Source organism: Salvelinus fontinalis, chromosome 25 (assembly GCF_029448725.1).
Source record: "Salvelinus fontinalis isolate EN_2023a chromosome 25, ASM2944872v1, whole genome shotgun sequence".
In the NCBI taxonomy this organism is placed as follows: domain Eukaryota; kingdom Metazoa; phylum Chordata; class Actinopteri; order Salmoniformes; family Salmonidae; genus Salvelinus; species Salvelinus fontinalis.
In genome coordinates this window covers 1,374,453-1,390,234 of record NC_074689.1, presented here as the reverse complement: position 1 = coordinate 1,390,234, position 15,782 = coordinate 1,374,453, and the positions used below count along the sequence as shown (strand labels likewise).

Below are 15,782 nucleotides of genomic sequence, written 5' to 3'. Positions count from 1 at the left end.
CAGTCAGAAAATCAGTAGCGGACTCCATTTCAGTCATAGTCTCGGCATCTCAGTCTTTGAGTTTCCTTGAGTCAGTTTGTTGTACTTTGTCCTTGGGTCTAATTTACAGTTTGCAAAAGTATTTTTGAGGCGGTCTCCTCCTTGTGTCTGTAGATGAACTGTCAGTCTGGGGAATTGACAGATTCTCGTGCACGTGTGTCTGTTCAGGGTCTCCAGCGCCGGGCGACGCCCCACCCCAGTGAGCTGAAGGTCATGAAGAAGGTGATTGAGGAGAAGAGGAACGAGGCCCACATATCCAGTCCTGATGGAGAGCCAGAGTCTCCTGGTACTGAGGTACAACACACCACTGTACACCCTACATGCCACCATACGTGAGATCCGTGAGTGAAACTTTTTAACATTTTAAATGCACACATTCGGTAAACACCGTCAGTGCTATGGGTATGGTTCATACAGATCATAGGTAAAGGTGTACTGTTGAAACAGAAGCTTAGTGTGTACCTGTTGGCCACTTATCCAGCATGTTGTTCTGAGGATTCTGACGTGTGATTGGTGGTTGCAGGAGAAACGACTGAGCAATCTGTCCAATCAGAGCCACGACTCTGCGGCGTCCAACAGCACAGCCTCTGCCAACTCTCACGAGGAGAGACGGTGCATGATTACCACAGCGAGGGAGAGCCTAGTGAGTGGGCGTGGTGAGGAGGAGGAGCTAGATGAGATGGAGGTGGAGTATGTAGAGGTGAGTTTCACTACTACGACAGTCTCTGTTTCAATCGCCTCTCCTAATACTGGTGCTGGTCATTTAAGACCTGGCGTTTCGTAGCTAGGAAAACTCTGTACCCTAGTTATACACTTTCTCCTGGTCAGGTCAACTAAATAACCGTGACTAGTGAGACGGATCCTTGTCTTCAAGACGATCGTTTCCCTCCTGCTCTTTTCTTTCTCTCCCGTCACTCACACCATCCTTTCCCTTCTTCCGCCAGCCCACGGTGCACTTTGCAGAGGAGCCCGTATACCGGGGTGGGATTGAGGACGGTGAGGATGCGGAGGGTGGGGACGGGGTCCCATGCAGCGACCTAGAGGAACAGAGGCCCCAGTTCCCTACGGAGAAGCAGCGTCTGATCAGGAAGGACACGCCGCACTACAAGAAGAACTTCAAGATCACCAAGCTGCCAAAACCCGAGGCGGTGGCCGCGTTACTGCAGGGCTTCAGCCCCGACGCTCACCTGGCCCAACACCCCGCCTCGCACCACCCTGACCCCGAGGAGGAGGAGGAGGAGGAGGAGGAGGAGGAGGAGGAGGAGTGTATGGTTACTCCACAGCGCCACAACCGAATAGAAGAGCCAGAGCAGGAGGTTAGGAGTCTGCTTCATGTCAACTCTTCCCTGCAGCCGGTCAAGGTAAACTGGGCTCGGGGTGGGGGGTTCAGGGGATGGTGGGTAGGAAACACAATTACTATACAGGCTACATAGGCTCGTGGTGAGTAGGGCTGTAGTACAAAACTAAAACGTACACCAGACCTGCCAACCTGCACAAATTCTGCATTCTATGCACGCAATTGTATTTTCCAAATTGTGTGTGTTAGTCAAGCACATTAGACACTGTTATTTTGTAGTTAGCTCCTTAGCGAAGGCGTCTTTACGGTGAAGGTGTGTAGCTACAGCGTTTAGTCAACTAGGCGAGAACACTTCCTTGCCAACATGCTTTGACGTCCGCCAGTAGGCGCGAGAAATGAGAAAGGATGAGAAATGATGAGAAAGGAGACCTGTCCGCTGTTACGGTAGTTCAGTGCACGTCGCTGCATTGATGGAGACAAAACACGGCAGAGCGAGCTATTCCGCTAAAACCGTCCTTCACGGAAAGCTATGTTAGACTTAAAGGTTAATAGGCCTATGTTCATTAATCAGTTGTTGATTTGTCCTCTTGATATAGCTGTGTCACCAGTAGGCTGCTGCTGATGTGATAATGTTCAGGTCACCAATGACAACCAGGCATGTTGCTGAATGGCCTAGTAGTCCGACTTAACTGGATGGATGAGGTCAGGGATGGAGATCTGGAACAAGCTCATATAGGCCTAGTTCAGTTTCATATTCCAAGTGTCCTACAGTAAGCTGGACTACTACGTTGCATCCAGTGATTGAGTAATTCCTCATTTTCTTCCCAAACAAAATGAAGAAGCCAGTTTTACATTTTCGCTAGACTATTCACACAGACACCTATTAATTACAATAATCATTACCTCTAAATTTTGCAAGTGTCATTGAGACCAATCCATTTTTATTTAGGATCGAAGACACGACTTTGTATTGGTTACATTGTTTGATCATTTAAGACTAGGTTTCAGGACATGGCAGTTACAGGTTTTTTTAATAATGCAAAATGCTCCTACTTCCTGAGGGGGAAGTTGACTGACCCCCTACGGACCTCCACCGTACCCAACCTTAGGCATACATCAGCACCACTTTTAGTCAGAAAATCCTAGGGAGAGCCTTGATTGTACCTTTGAGTTAGCTTTCTAATTACCAAGTACGCGTAAGTCTATTGCGTACCGTTCCTACTGAGGCAGTCTTCTGCCAACATCGTTATTAGGCAATAAAAAAAGTGCATTTGCCTGTGATTTGAGCGGTGTGGGTGTCGCGAGAGCCGTCGTGAGATCCGCAGGGCCGGGGGTCCCGCCGCCGTGCTGAAGTGGCACTCATAAAAATGATTCAAGGTTGGCAGGTCTGTACACACTCACTATCATGTTTTTATGTAGTTGTTGTTTTTGGAGCCCCAAGTTTTTTTTTCTTCTGATAAGTTGACTACACTAACTGGGGCCACCTGGTCACGAAAAACGTGGCGCCCTAACCATGTATCCCAATTTCAAATTAGCCAGGACTACCATGGGCTAGTTTTCCTTTAGTGTTTTTTGCCCTAATGAAGCTGACAGACAGTTGAATAAAGCTTTTGCACACCAGTTCTGTTCATGCTGACATGTTAGTGGCTTGCTCGCCTCTATGCACACCCTAGACACTCAAATGCCTAGAAGCTCCCAGTCTTGTCACCCTGCATTCAATTTGGACTGTTGGCACTGGATTGGATTGAGAAGGAGATAACATTGCATGTCATGTTGCTGTGCATAGGAAAAACAATTTGTTTGTTTACAGGAAGTCCTATAGTTTGCACTCGGGTGCTTTTACGTTGCCCTCTCTGTCCCACACAAGCAGGATTCTCTCAGACATTCACAGATGGCGCTAGTCGGTAACCTGTTGAAAGACATAGAATAACTAACAAGAGTGGACATTCTCATTGACAACATTTGAAATGTTTGTAAATGTCATCAAACAGACTGACAGTTTACAAATGGACAACCACCACAAACCAAATCCAGTGTGAGTTGTTTAAATGCTTAAAACGTGGACACATTTCACCCCATTAGTCCTAATTGTGTACCAAATGGCACCCTATTCCATTTATAGTGCACTACTTTTGTCATACACTATAAAAGGGTGCAATTTTGGATGTAGTCATGTGTATCCCCACACACTTCCCTGTCAACTCAGAGTGGAGGTCCCTCTTGTGGCTGCTCTGAGCTCTCGTGTCAAGTTTCCCAGCTCTCTTGGACCAGCTGTCAATAATGCCAATGATAAAATCTATTAATACAAAGTGATAGTCTATCGAATCCCCACTCCATCAGCTGTGCACTAGACAGCTCCTGCTGGCCTCCTGCTGGCCTCCTGCTGGCCTCCTGCTGGCCTCCTGCTGGCCTCCTGCTGGCCTCCTGCTGGCCTCCTGCTGGCCTCCTGCCATAAAGTCCCCTGCACCATGCCTCTGTCTGCCCACCTCAGTACTATGCTTCTCACCATATAATTTGCTGTTTCCTGTTCTGTTTTTAAATTGTTAATGACTTCTCCCTGTCCTGCCTTCCTATATTTGTGTGAAAGTGTATACCATGGCTCCTGAAATGTATGATTCTAAGACAATTTTAATCAAATTGATTATTAATCGTAATCACCAATAGAGCTGCTACCTAATATGCAGAGAATGAGTGCGGGGTGTGTGTGTGTGTGTGTGTGATATAGTGTACGTGTATGTGCGTGTCTAAGCCTGTTGATCTGCAGACCATCCGGAATTTGTCTTGGCAGAGGTGGAAATGTTGAGACCCAGACAAACTGATTTAATTTATGATTATGAAGTATTGTTGGAGTGTGGTATGCACCTACATAACAACCTGTTTTCTAACAATTCTGCAGCAGATTTCAATTTTAAAAGACAACAATGCATCAATGGCTTAGAACAATTTAGATTTGCATTTGACACATCTAGCTACTATTTGTATAAGGCTGTCTAGATCTGGAATTTATTTGTAATTGCTTAATGGCTGATTAGAATTTTAATATAATCTGGGTTTTTTTGGTTTGTTGAATGATTGACAAGTACAACTAAATCTGAGCAAGACTACTGCATATTAGAACATGTATTGCACAGGTAAAAGGGTTTACTGTGGTGTCTGTTTATAGGCTGGAGGGAACATTGCTTTGGGAGCCACTGCTTTCTTTCCCCCATTTCTCTTTCTGCACACAAACTGCCGTCCCTGTGTGGCCTGTAGCTCACCTTATTCTGGGTCTCGAGTTTCCACCCCTGCCTGCATCTGCCTCTGGTGGCTGGGGAGTGAGTGATGTGTGTGACTGGTGTTGCCATTGTTCAAAGGACCTCCACTGGAAATCAAATTGGCCATAATAAATGTCCTTATTTCACACACTATACAATAGTGGATATTAGAGGTCGACCGATTAGGATTTTTCAACGCCGATACCGATTATTGGAGGACCAAAAAAAGCCTATACCGATCAATCGGACGATTTTTTTTTATATATATATTTCTTTGCATGTATTTATTTATAATAATAATGACAATTACAACAATACTGAATGAACAATTTTATTTTAACTTAATACATCAATCAAATCAATTTAGCCTCAAATAAATAATGAAACATGTTCAATTTGGTTTAAATAATGCAAAAACAAAGTGTTGGAGATGAAAGTAAAAGTGCAATATGTGCCATGTAAAAAAGCTAATGTTTAAGTTCCTTGCTCAGAACATGAGAACATATGAAAGCTGGTGGTTCCTTTTAACATAAGTCTTCAATATTCCCAGGTAAGACGTTTAAGGTTGAGGTTATTAAAGGAATTATAGGACTATTTCTCTCTATACCATTTGTATTTCATATACCTTTGACTATTGGATGTTCTTATAGGCACTTTAGTATTGCCAGTGTAACAATATAGCTTCCGTCCCTCTCCTCGCCCCTAACTGGGCTCGAACCAGGAACACATCGACAACAGCCTCCCTCGAAGCATCGTTACCCACCGCTCCACAAAAGCCGCGGCCCTTGCGGAGCAAGGGGAACAACTACTCCAAGTCTCAGAGCGAGTGACGTTTGAAATGCTATTAGCGTGCACCCCGCTAACTAGCTAGCCATTTCACATCGGTTACACCAGCCTAATCTCGGGAGTTGATAGGCTTGAAGTCATAAACAGAGCAATGCTTGAAGCATTGCGAAGAGCTGCTGGCAAACCCCCAAAGTGCTGTTTGAATGAATGCTTACGAGCCTGCTGCTGCTCAGTCAGACTGCTCTATCAAATATCAAATAGAATTATAACATAACACACAGAAATACGAGCCTTAGGTTAATATGATAAAATCCGGAAAGTATCATTTCGAAAATAAAACATTTATTCTTTCAGTGAAATACGGAACCGTTCTGTATTTTATCGAACGGATGGCATCCCTAAGTCTAAATATTGCTGTTACATTGTACAACCTTCAATGTTATGTCATAATTATGTACAATTCTGGCAAATTAATTACGGCCTTTGTTAGGAATAAATGGACTTCACACAGTTCGCAACGAGTCAGGCAGCCCAAACTGCTGCATATACCCTGACTGTTTGCACGGAACGCAAGAGAAGTGACAATTTCCCTAGTTATAAGAAATTCATGTTAGCAGGCAATATTAAATAAATATGCAGGTTTAAAAAATATATACTTGTGTATTGATTTTAAAGAAAGGCATTGATGTTTATGGTACATCGGCCATTCTGATTAATCGGTCGACCTCTAGTGGATATGATCTTTTGGGGTTTATCCCAGTGGCTGAATGACTGTGTGTTGTTTTGAAGTGTGTGCATTTTGTCTTCTGTTTTTGAATGGATTTGGTTAGAGTATGCTTGTGTGCATATTAGTTACTTTGGCCTCACTAATCCGCATGCCTCTCGCTGGTTCCTGTCCTAACAGGGGGTGTCATTTGATCAAGTCAATAATCTCCTGATTGAGCCTGCTCGAATTGAGGAGGAAGAGGTCTGTACCTATACTCTTTCACTCCATCCACTCCCGCTCTCACTCGTTCTCTCTCTTTCTCCCACTCACCCATTCACCCACCCGCTGGCTCTCAGTTGGGAAAAAAAATTAATAATAACCCACATAAATCAATGATTAATCCAAGCCAATCGCCCAGAGAAATGCCCACCACAAAACCATCGGACCGCCAGCGTAGTAGAACTTGAAGGGGAGGATGCAGGAGTAACACTTTATATGGCCAAAGGGTTATAGGATTTAAGTAATATCCAGTGCATTGGGAAAGTTTTCAGACCTATTCACTTTTTTCATATTTTGGTGCGTTACAGCCTTATTCTAAAATATATTTAACAAAAAAAAAACATCAATCTACACACTACCTCATCATGACAAAGTGAAAACATGTTTTTATAAATGATAAAGTATACCAGTATATGGTCTCACAAGGGGTCTGAGGATCTCATCTCAGTACCTAATGGCAGTCAGGCTACTTCTGGCGAGCACATGGAGGGCTGTGCGGCCCCACAAAGAAATGCCACCACACACCATGACTGACCCACCGCCAAACCGGTCATGCTGGAGGATGTTGCAGGCAGCAGAACGTTCTCCACGGCGTCTCCAGACTCTGTCACGTCTGTCACATGTGCTCATGTGCTCAGTGTGAACCTGCTTTCATCTGTGAAGAGCACAGGGCGCCAGTGGCGAATTTGCCAATCTTGGTGTTCTCTGGCAAATGCCAAACGTCCTGCACGGTGCTGGGCTGTAAGCACAACCCCCACCTGTGGACGTCGGGCCCTCATACCACCCTCATGGAGTCTGTTTCTGACCGTTTGAGCAGACACATGCACATTTGTGGCCTGCTGGAGGTCATTTTGCAGGGCTCTGGCAGTGCTCCGCCTGCTCCTCCTTGCACAAAGGCGGAGGTAGCGGTCCTGCTGCTGGGTTGTTGCCCTCCTACGGCCTCCTCCACATCTCCTGATGTACTGGCCTGTCTCCTGGTAGCGCCTCCATTCTCTGGACACTACGCTGACAGACACAGCAAACCTTCTTGCCACAGCTCGCATTGATGTGCCATCCTGGATGAGCTGCACTACCTGAGCCACTTGTGTGGGTTGTAGACCCCGTTTCATGCTACCACTAGCGTGAGAGCACCGCCAGCATTCAAAAGTGATCAAAACATCAGCCAGGAAGCATAGGAACTGAGAAGTGGTCTGTGGTCACCACCTGCAGAATCACTCCTTTATTGGGGGTGTCTTGCTAATTGCCTATAATTTCCACCTTTTGTCTATTCCATTTGCACAACGGCATGTGAAATTTATTGTCAATCAGTGTTGCTTCCTAATTGGACAGTTTGATTTCACAGAAGTGTGATTGACTTGGAGTTACATTGTGTTGTTTAAGTGTTCCCTTTATTTTTTTGAGCAGTGTATAAGATCCCACAGTTGACAGTACATGTCAGATGAAAAACCAAGCCATGAGGTCGAAGGAATTGTCCGTAGAATTCAGAGACAGGATTGTGTCAAGGCACAGATCTGGGGAAGGGTACCAAAAAATTGTCTGCAGCAATGAAGGTCCCCAAGAACACAGTGGCCTCCATCATTCTTAAATGGAACAAGTTTGGAACCACCAATCGGGGGAGAAGGGCTTTGGTCAGGGAGGTGACCAAGGACCCGATCAGGCCTTTATGGTAGTGGCCAGACGGAAGCCCCTCCTCAGTAAAAGGCACATGTCATCTCGCTTGGATTTTGCTGAAAGCATCACGTCTGGAGGAAACCTGGCACCAACCCTACGGTGAAGCATGGTGGTGGCAGCATCATGCTGTAGGAATGTTTTTCAGCGACAGGGACTGGGAGACTAGTCAGGATCGAGGGAAAGATGAACGAAGCAAAGTACAGAGATCCTTGATGAAAACCTGCTCAGGATCTGACTGGGGCGAAAGTTCACTTTCCAACAGGACAATGACCCTAAGCACACAGCCAAGACAATGCTGGAGTGGATTTGGGACAAGTCTCTGAATGTCCTTGAGTGCAGAGAATAATGGGAGAAACTCCCTAAATACAGGTGTGCCAAGCTTGTAGCGTCATAACCAATAGGACTGTAATCACTGTAAAAGATGCTTCAACAAAGTACTGAGGAAAAGGTCTGAATACTTAAGTAAATGTGTTATTTCAGTATATTTTTAATACATTTGCAAAAATTTCTAAAAACCTGTTTTTGCTTTGTCATTATGGGGTATTGTGTGTAGATTGAGGTGGGGAAACAATTTTAATCAATTTTAGAATAAGGCTGTAACGTAACAAAATGTGGAAAAAGTCAAGGGGTCTGAATACTTTCCGAATATAAAACAATATGGTTATACAATTGTAATGAAGAAGTTATATGTAAGTGGTAAACAAGTGTTTGCCCATCAATGACGTCCTACCCCATTCTCAGGTTCTACCACGCTGTTGCTCGTCCTCCTCCCGTTCTTCATCATCCTGTTCAGGCTGTGTGGCCCTGGAGTGAGTGAATGTGCTGCTGTCTGTGATGGAGGAGGTCCGTCTTCTTTCAGCACCGTCTTTCAGGTTTTACACTTACTCAACCGGTGTGTCCAGCAGGATCTGGCCCACACATTGCAACTTCTAACCAGGAGGAATGTATTTTGTCGAAGATATCTAAGACATCTGAAATTAGTTTTAGGATTTCATTGTGAGAACATGTATGTGCATTATCAAAAAATAAAATGCTGTTCTTTCACAGCATGGTACCACGCCCTACATCTATCATGATATGACAAAGGAACACGCTGGCTCTTTCCAGACATTTTAGTCCAGAGGGTAAGCACTTTGCTGAACGGTTTGCACTGCTGAATAGCTCAAGAACCACAAAGCAACTTATCAAGAGCTGAAAATGACCACCTGAAATGTCACCTTTTTTGTTGTTGTGGGAAGAATTTTTGGCATGCCTGGTGACATCACCAGGTGGTAAATTAGTTAATAGACCAGGGGTTCCCAAACTTTTTTGGCCAGCGATCCCCATTTTGAAAACAAAATGTTTTTCGCGACCCTACCACGTAAAACAAAGTTCTGAAATAAACAGTCAGTGTTTACTTTGTAAATGTGGGCTATGACCGTTGCACCAACAGAACATACACCATAATCTGTGAGGTGTATGACTAGTTGAGTGCTCCATGAACACGGTTATGCCTAACATTTTTAGAAGCATTAGACCAGAACCTTGATGCTGTTTGACGTCTAAGTTTGAACATTAGTCAAAAGTATTTCTGACAGTATTTCAATCTGAAGACAGTATGGTTTGAAGTGACTGAAATGCGTCAGAAAGGTATTGCGAAGTTCAGAAGGTCATCGGGTAATGATGTTGTATAATATTCTGTGTAGGAAAGAACATCATTGACGTTATTTCCCTACCAGTCTGATTTAGTGCCTGGTCTTGTCCACTACTTTCTAACGGCTTGTGGGCATAGTAGATGCAAACAGTATGTCTTATCTTTCAGTGATGGCGCCATAATATGTTGTATATAAAAGCATTCAAAAGATGAAGCCACATTTGTAGGAAGTATACCACGTTGTTTAGTACAACTGCATCTAGCGGCTACTGGAGGTTACTGACGTAACCCTGGTCCTATGAACCAAGCACACATTTTCTCACGCGACCCCCATTTTAAAATTCATCTTTAAGATGACACACTAAGATATGTGAACGCCTGACACAGCCACTACTGTGTAATTTATTGTGGGGAGCACTTCAACGAATTGGGGTTGGATTTAATTTACGTTTCAGTCCATTTTAATTTACAGTTATCTAGAGCGACTTAGAATAAGTGCCTTCATCTTAAGATTGCAGTTGAAGCAAGTACATTTTCCCTCAATAAAATAGTTATCAGCAAAGTCAGTGCTTGTAGGAAAATGTATACTGAACAAAAATATAAGCACAACATGCATCAATTTCAATGATTTTACTGAGTTACAGTTCATATAAGGAAATCAATAAATTTAAATAAATTCGTTAGACCCTAATCTATGGATTTCACATGACTGGGCATGGATGTAGGGGAGCCAGGCCCAGCCAATCAGAATTTGTTTTTTCCCCACAAAAGGGCTTTATTACAAACAGAAATACATCAGCTGTCGAGGTGGCTGGTCTCAGACGATCCCGCAGGTGAAGAAGCCAGATCTGGAGGTCCTGGGCTGGCGTGGTTACACGTGGTCTGCGGTTGTGAGTTCGGTTGGACGTATTGCCAAATTCTCTAAAACGACGTTGGAGGTGGCTTATGGTAGAGAAATTAACATTCAATTATCTGCCAACAGCTCTGGTGGACATTCCTGCAGTAAGCATGCCAATTGCACGCTCCCTCAAAACTTGAGACATCTGTGGCATTGTGTTGTGTGACAAAACTGGACATTTTAGAGGGGCCTTTTATTGTGTCCAGCACAAGGTGCACCTGTGTACGGATCATGCTGTTTAATCAGCTTCTTGATATGCCACACCTGTCAGGTGGATGAAATAAAATGCTCACTATCAGGGATGCAAACAAATGTTTGCACAACATTTGAGAGAAATAAGCTTTTTTTGTGCATATGGAACATTTCTGGGGTCTTTTTTTTCAGCTCATGAAACATTGGACCAACACTTTACATGTTGCGTTTATATTTTTGTTCAGTGTGTGTATACATAAATATTTATTTTTAGGGTGGATATTGTATGGAGGGTTGGGTTTCAGACGTTTTCAGGAGATGGGCAAGGGACTCTGCTGTCCTAGCGTCGGGGAAACTGGTTATACAATTGGTCTGCCAGGGCAGAGACGAGCTTTGACTGGGTTGAGTGGGAGCTGACCCAACGTAGGTGTGGGAGGGCCAGGAGACCAGATGTGGCAGAACGGACTGCTCGGGTTGGGGTGTAGGAAGATAGAGCCTGAAGATAGAGAGGGGCAGTTCCCTTTGCTTCGACTGGAAGCCAGTGGACTGTGTGGAGGGACGGGGTCACATGGATGAACTTGGAAGGCTGCGGTGTTCTGGATCAATTGTAGTGGTTTGATGCCACAAGCAGGGAGCTCAGCCAACAGGATCGCAGTAATCTAGATGGGAGATGACGAGGCTGGATTTGAATCCATTTTGTACAATATTTCTGTACATTTCTACTATTTAAAAGTTTTACTTTGAAAGGATAGGATATTGTTATTGGGTGGTAGCACATACCTAACTAATAAGATAAGATACAACATACTGATTGTTTTCTTGTGGTGGATTTGGCTATGGGGGAGTGATAGTTGGCCTTGGTGACTGAGCCTGTGCATTTCTGGTGAGGATGCCTATGGAATGGTTGGTACGTGCATATTGTGCATCTGCGCTGCCCGTGGTTGCATGAGCGTTCTGCAACGGTGACAACGAAGTTTGTGAGAGAACGGAGCCTTTTGACGACGACACACCTCCACTCCCTTCACCCCCTACCCCAGAACACAGCACTCTTTCACTTCGCTATTTCTTTCCTCTTCTTTCTCTCCCACTTATATTTCACCCTCATCCCCCACTTACTCTCCCTCTGCACGGCTTGCGCGGACAGCATTCACACATCCAGTTCAGAGCCACGCACCACGCTTGATGTGACTGTTCCATGACAGGGTGTTGTGACTCACCTCAGTGTCTGAAACTAGCCTTCACGTTTTATGTCAAAAGGATTACGTGTTTGTCGAGTCGTTTCACTGTGTGTCTTTGGGCTAATGTCAATGCCTTGTGATATGATGGGTAATTTGTTTAGCACTACTGTTAGTGATATTTGGAACTGCTTTTGTTCTGCTTCTACTCAAATGGCCACCTTTTTAATAAGTTACTGTAGCTACTCTCTGTACGGAGAGATAGAAGGCAAGACTCATGCCTTTTCTCATTTGACATACACTTGAGTTGAGTTTAGCCCGGAGACCAGAGTAGCCCCTGTCCATCCCGTCTGTCTGTCCCTAGTCTATCCATGCCGCACTCCCCAGATCGGCGCCACATTTTGAGTGGAGCGGGGGTTCACCCACTCCACATGACTTTAATTTAAATAAATAGTCAATTATATCCATTTACTTTCCAATCAACATTACACGTAATCACATTATCAGTTTGTTCATCACAATATGCAGCAACCTTCAAATTGACATTTGACCCAAAAGTATCATCTTGTTAAAAACAACTGTGTCAAGTGGAGTGTGGTGAGCCCTCCTCCTTCCTGTCCTGTCTGAGGATAGGGCTGTTGTATGGGGCGACTCCGCTCAGTGCCCTGACCCCCTCTCCTCCATTTCCAGCACACCCTGACCATTCTACGGCAAACTGGGGGCCTGGGCATCAGCATAGCCGGAGGACAGGGATCCACACCCTACAAGGGGGATGATGAGGTGAGGGCTGAGGACAGCTGTGGAGACTCCTAAATGCACAGATGGATTGTGTCCCAAATTCCCTATAGGGAACCAGTGCCCTCGTCAAAATAGTGCACTGCATAGGTTAACAGGGTATTATTTTGGACACGTTCACATTCTGCGGACTGACTGAGACTTGTGACTGTGTACTAGTCTGTCTGTCTGTCCCTCCAGGGAATTTTCATCTCCAGGGTGTCTGAAGAGGGCCCTGCAGCGCAGGCTGGGGTCAAAGTGGGAGACAAACTCCTAGAGGTAAAGTGTGTGCATGTGCGTTCTTGATAAACGTATGGGTGCCCATTCTTATGCCTGTTTGCAGCCATGGTGCATTCATGTTCAAGGTCCATAAAGAGTCTTTTTAACTGTAGAGAGAACCATGATCTCCGCTCCCTCCCTCTCTCTCTCAGGTGAATGGTGTGGTTCTCCAGGGGGCAGAGCACCACACGGCGGTAGAGGCCCTGCGCAGCTCGGGCTCCGCCGTCTCCATGAGCGTCCTCCGGGAGCACATGGTGGAGCCGGAGAACGCCATCACCACCACACCGCTGAGGCCCGAGGACGACTACTTCCCCCGGGAGAGACGGGCCAGTGGCCTTCCCTTCTGCATTGAGGCAGGCTCCCCCGCAGGCCTCCGACACAGGCTGTCTACCTGCCTGGCCCGCAACGACAAGGGTCTGGGCTTCAGCATTGCTGGGGGCAAAGGCTCCACAGCCTACCGCACAGGGGACATGGTGAGATGAACACACACACACACATCCCTAGTGTGTACAGTAGACACTGAGATTCACACACACATCCCTCAATGTACAACAGAGTGGTGTAGGAATATTGGGCGTTGTTCAGACCTGATTAATATTTCATCCTCCTGGTCTTAGTGAAACACCTTTTGTATGTATGTCGTGTCAGGTTGTCCCACTTCTCAAGTCAACGACACGATACCTCTTAACTGCACTAGCTACAGCATTAGAGGGAGAGTTTAAGAGTCCGGATTCGTGGATTTCCTACGTATTTCTGTATTATGTCGCGTAATAGTCTCCCCCAACCCCTCTAAGGTTTCCTCATTCTGACAACCCCTTTTCCGGTTCCAGCGTTTACAGCCATCACCAAGGAGACGGAGATATGAATAGCGAGCCTTGACACCTGATAGGTCCTGTGTAACTGGGACGGGAGGGGCCAGGGGGTATTTTTGGGCCACTGCATTGGCTACATTCATGCCTACATGTCCTGTGCAAACACCGCTCTCAAACACACACACACAGCTCGGGGAGCCCGTGGAGAGAAACCGAGATGCACACTTATCGCTAGAGTCTGTAAGTCTGCCTTTTTCTAGAATGGATGGCATCTCTGTTGAGATGGGCTAGGAGTAGGCCTGCACTTTGTCTGCCCCTGTGCATGATAGTTCGGAATTTAGGAGCTGAACCATAAGTACAACAGTGGAGGCTGCTGAGGGGAGGGCGGCTCATAATAATGTCTGGAACAAAGTAAATGGAATGGCATCAAACACATGGAAACCATGTGTTTGATGTATTTCGTACCATTCCACCCCAGCCATTACCACAAGCCCGTCCTCCTCAATTAAGGTGTCACCAACCTCCTGTGAAGTCGATGCGGTTAAGTTATTCTTGTGCTGAGATCCTGCCACATAAATACTTCTTAATGAGCCCAAACAAACAATTGAGGGTAGCGGTAGACTAGTGACTGTGAATAAGACCGCTAGACTATATATTAAGCCCTGGCTGGGTGAGGTCATCATTATTGGACATCCCCTGGTAAGTTCTCTCCCAGAGTACACTGACTGATTTAACTAGCAGGGGGCATTGCAGACCTGTTGCACCAGACTAAGTCAATAGCTAAAGTCTACAACCTCTTTGTCTGGTCAACAGTTGGGATTATTCAATAAAGTCTTTGAAGTCATTCAACGAGAGACGATTCGTTTTCATGCATATTTGTTTTGTTGAGAAAGTCTCTGTCTGCTCATGGTTTTAAAATGTATGAAATCTCATGTAGTATTAAGCTGTAGGCACAGTGATTTGAGCTATCCGATTGGCCAGCGCAGTAGGCACATTTGGTTTAGCCACAGCTCTCCTGGTGCGCCGGGAAGGAATTACAGCTGTCAGTCTTTATGGGTAAGTCTCCAAGATCTTTCCACACCTGGATTGTACAATATTTGGCCATTATTCTTTTCAAAATTCTTCAACATCAGTCAAAATGGTTGTTGATCATTGCTAGACAATCATTTTCAGGTCTTGCCATATATTTTCCAGTAGATTTAAGTCAAAACTGTAACTCGGAACAGTCACTGTCTTCTTGGTAAGCAACTCCAATGTAGATTTGGCCTTGTGTTTTAGGTTATTGTCCTGCTGAAGTGTGAATTTGTCTCCCAGAGTCTGTTGTAAAGCCAGGTTTTCCTCTAGGATTTCCCCTGTGTTTAGCACCATTCCGTTTCTTTTTTATCCTGAAAAACTCCCCAGTCCTTAACGATTACAAGTATACCCATAACATAATGCAGCCACCACCATGCTTGAAAATATGGAGAGTGGTACTCACTAATATGTTGCATTGGATTTGTCCTAAACATAACACTTCTTATTCAGGACAAAAGTGAATTGCTTTGACACATTTTTAGCAGTATTACTTTAGTGCCTTGTTGCAAACAGGATGCATGTTTTGGAGTATTTGTGTTCCTTCTCACACTGTCAATTAGGTTATTATTGTGGAGTAACTACATTGTTGATCCATCCTCAGTTTTCGCCTATGACAGCCATCAAACTCCGTAACAGTTTTAAAGTCACTATTTGCCTCATGGTGAAATCCCTGAGCGGTTTCCTTCCTCTCCAACAACTGTTAGGAAGGACGCATCTATCTTTGTAGTGACTGGGTGTATTGATACACCATCCAAAGTGTAGTTAAAAACTTCACTATGCTCAAAGGGATATTTAATGTCTGCTTTTGAAAAAAAGTTTTTTTGCCATCTACCAATAGGTGCCCTTCTTTGCGAGGCATTGGAAAACCTCCCTGTTATTGGGGTTGAATTTGTGTTTGAAATGTACTGCTCGA

At 44.9% G+C, this 15,782-nt stretch overlaps 1 protein-coding gene across 5 annotated transcripts in view; it reads left to right on the top strand.

The window, feature by feature from the left end:
* LOC129822730 (protein scribble homolog) overlaps positions 1-15,782 on the top strand; it is a 127,221-nt gene that overhangs the window by 67,121 nt on the left and 44,318 nt on the right. For all 5 annotated transcript variants that reach the window (XM_055881073.1, XM_055881072.1, XM_055881074.1 and 2 more), the window contains exons 13-19: positions 208-333; positions 563-739; positions 984-1,400; positions 6,281-6,343; positions 12,621-12,710; positions 12,906-12,983; positions 13,136-13,456. In XM_055881073.1, the coding sequence (XP_055737048.1) occupies positions 208-333; positions 563-739; positions 984-1,400; positions 6,281-6,343; positions 12,621-12,710; positions 12,906-12,983; positions 13,136-13,456 (1,272 nt within the window). The remainder of the gene's footprint in view (positions 1-207; positions 334-562; positions 740-983; positions 1,401-6,280; positions 6,344-12,620; positions 12,711-12,905; positions 12,984-13,135; positions 13,457-15,782) is intronic.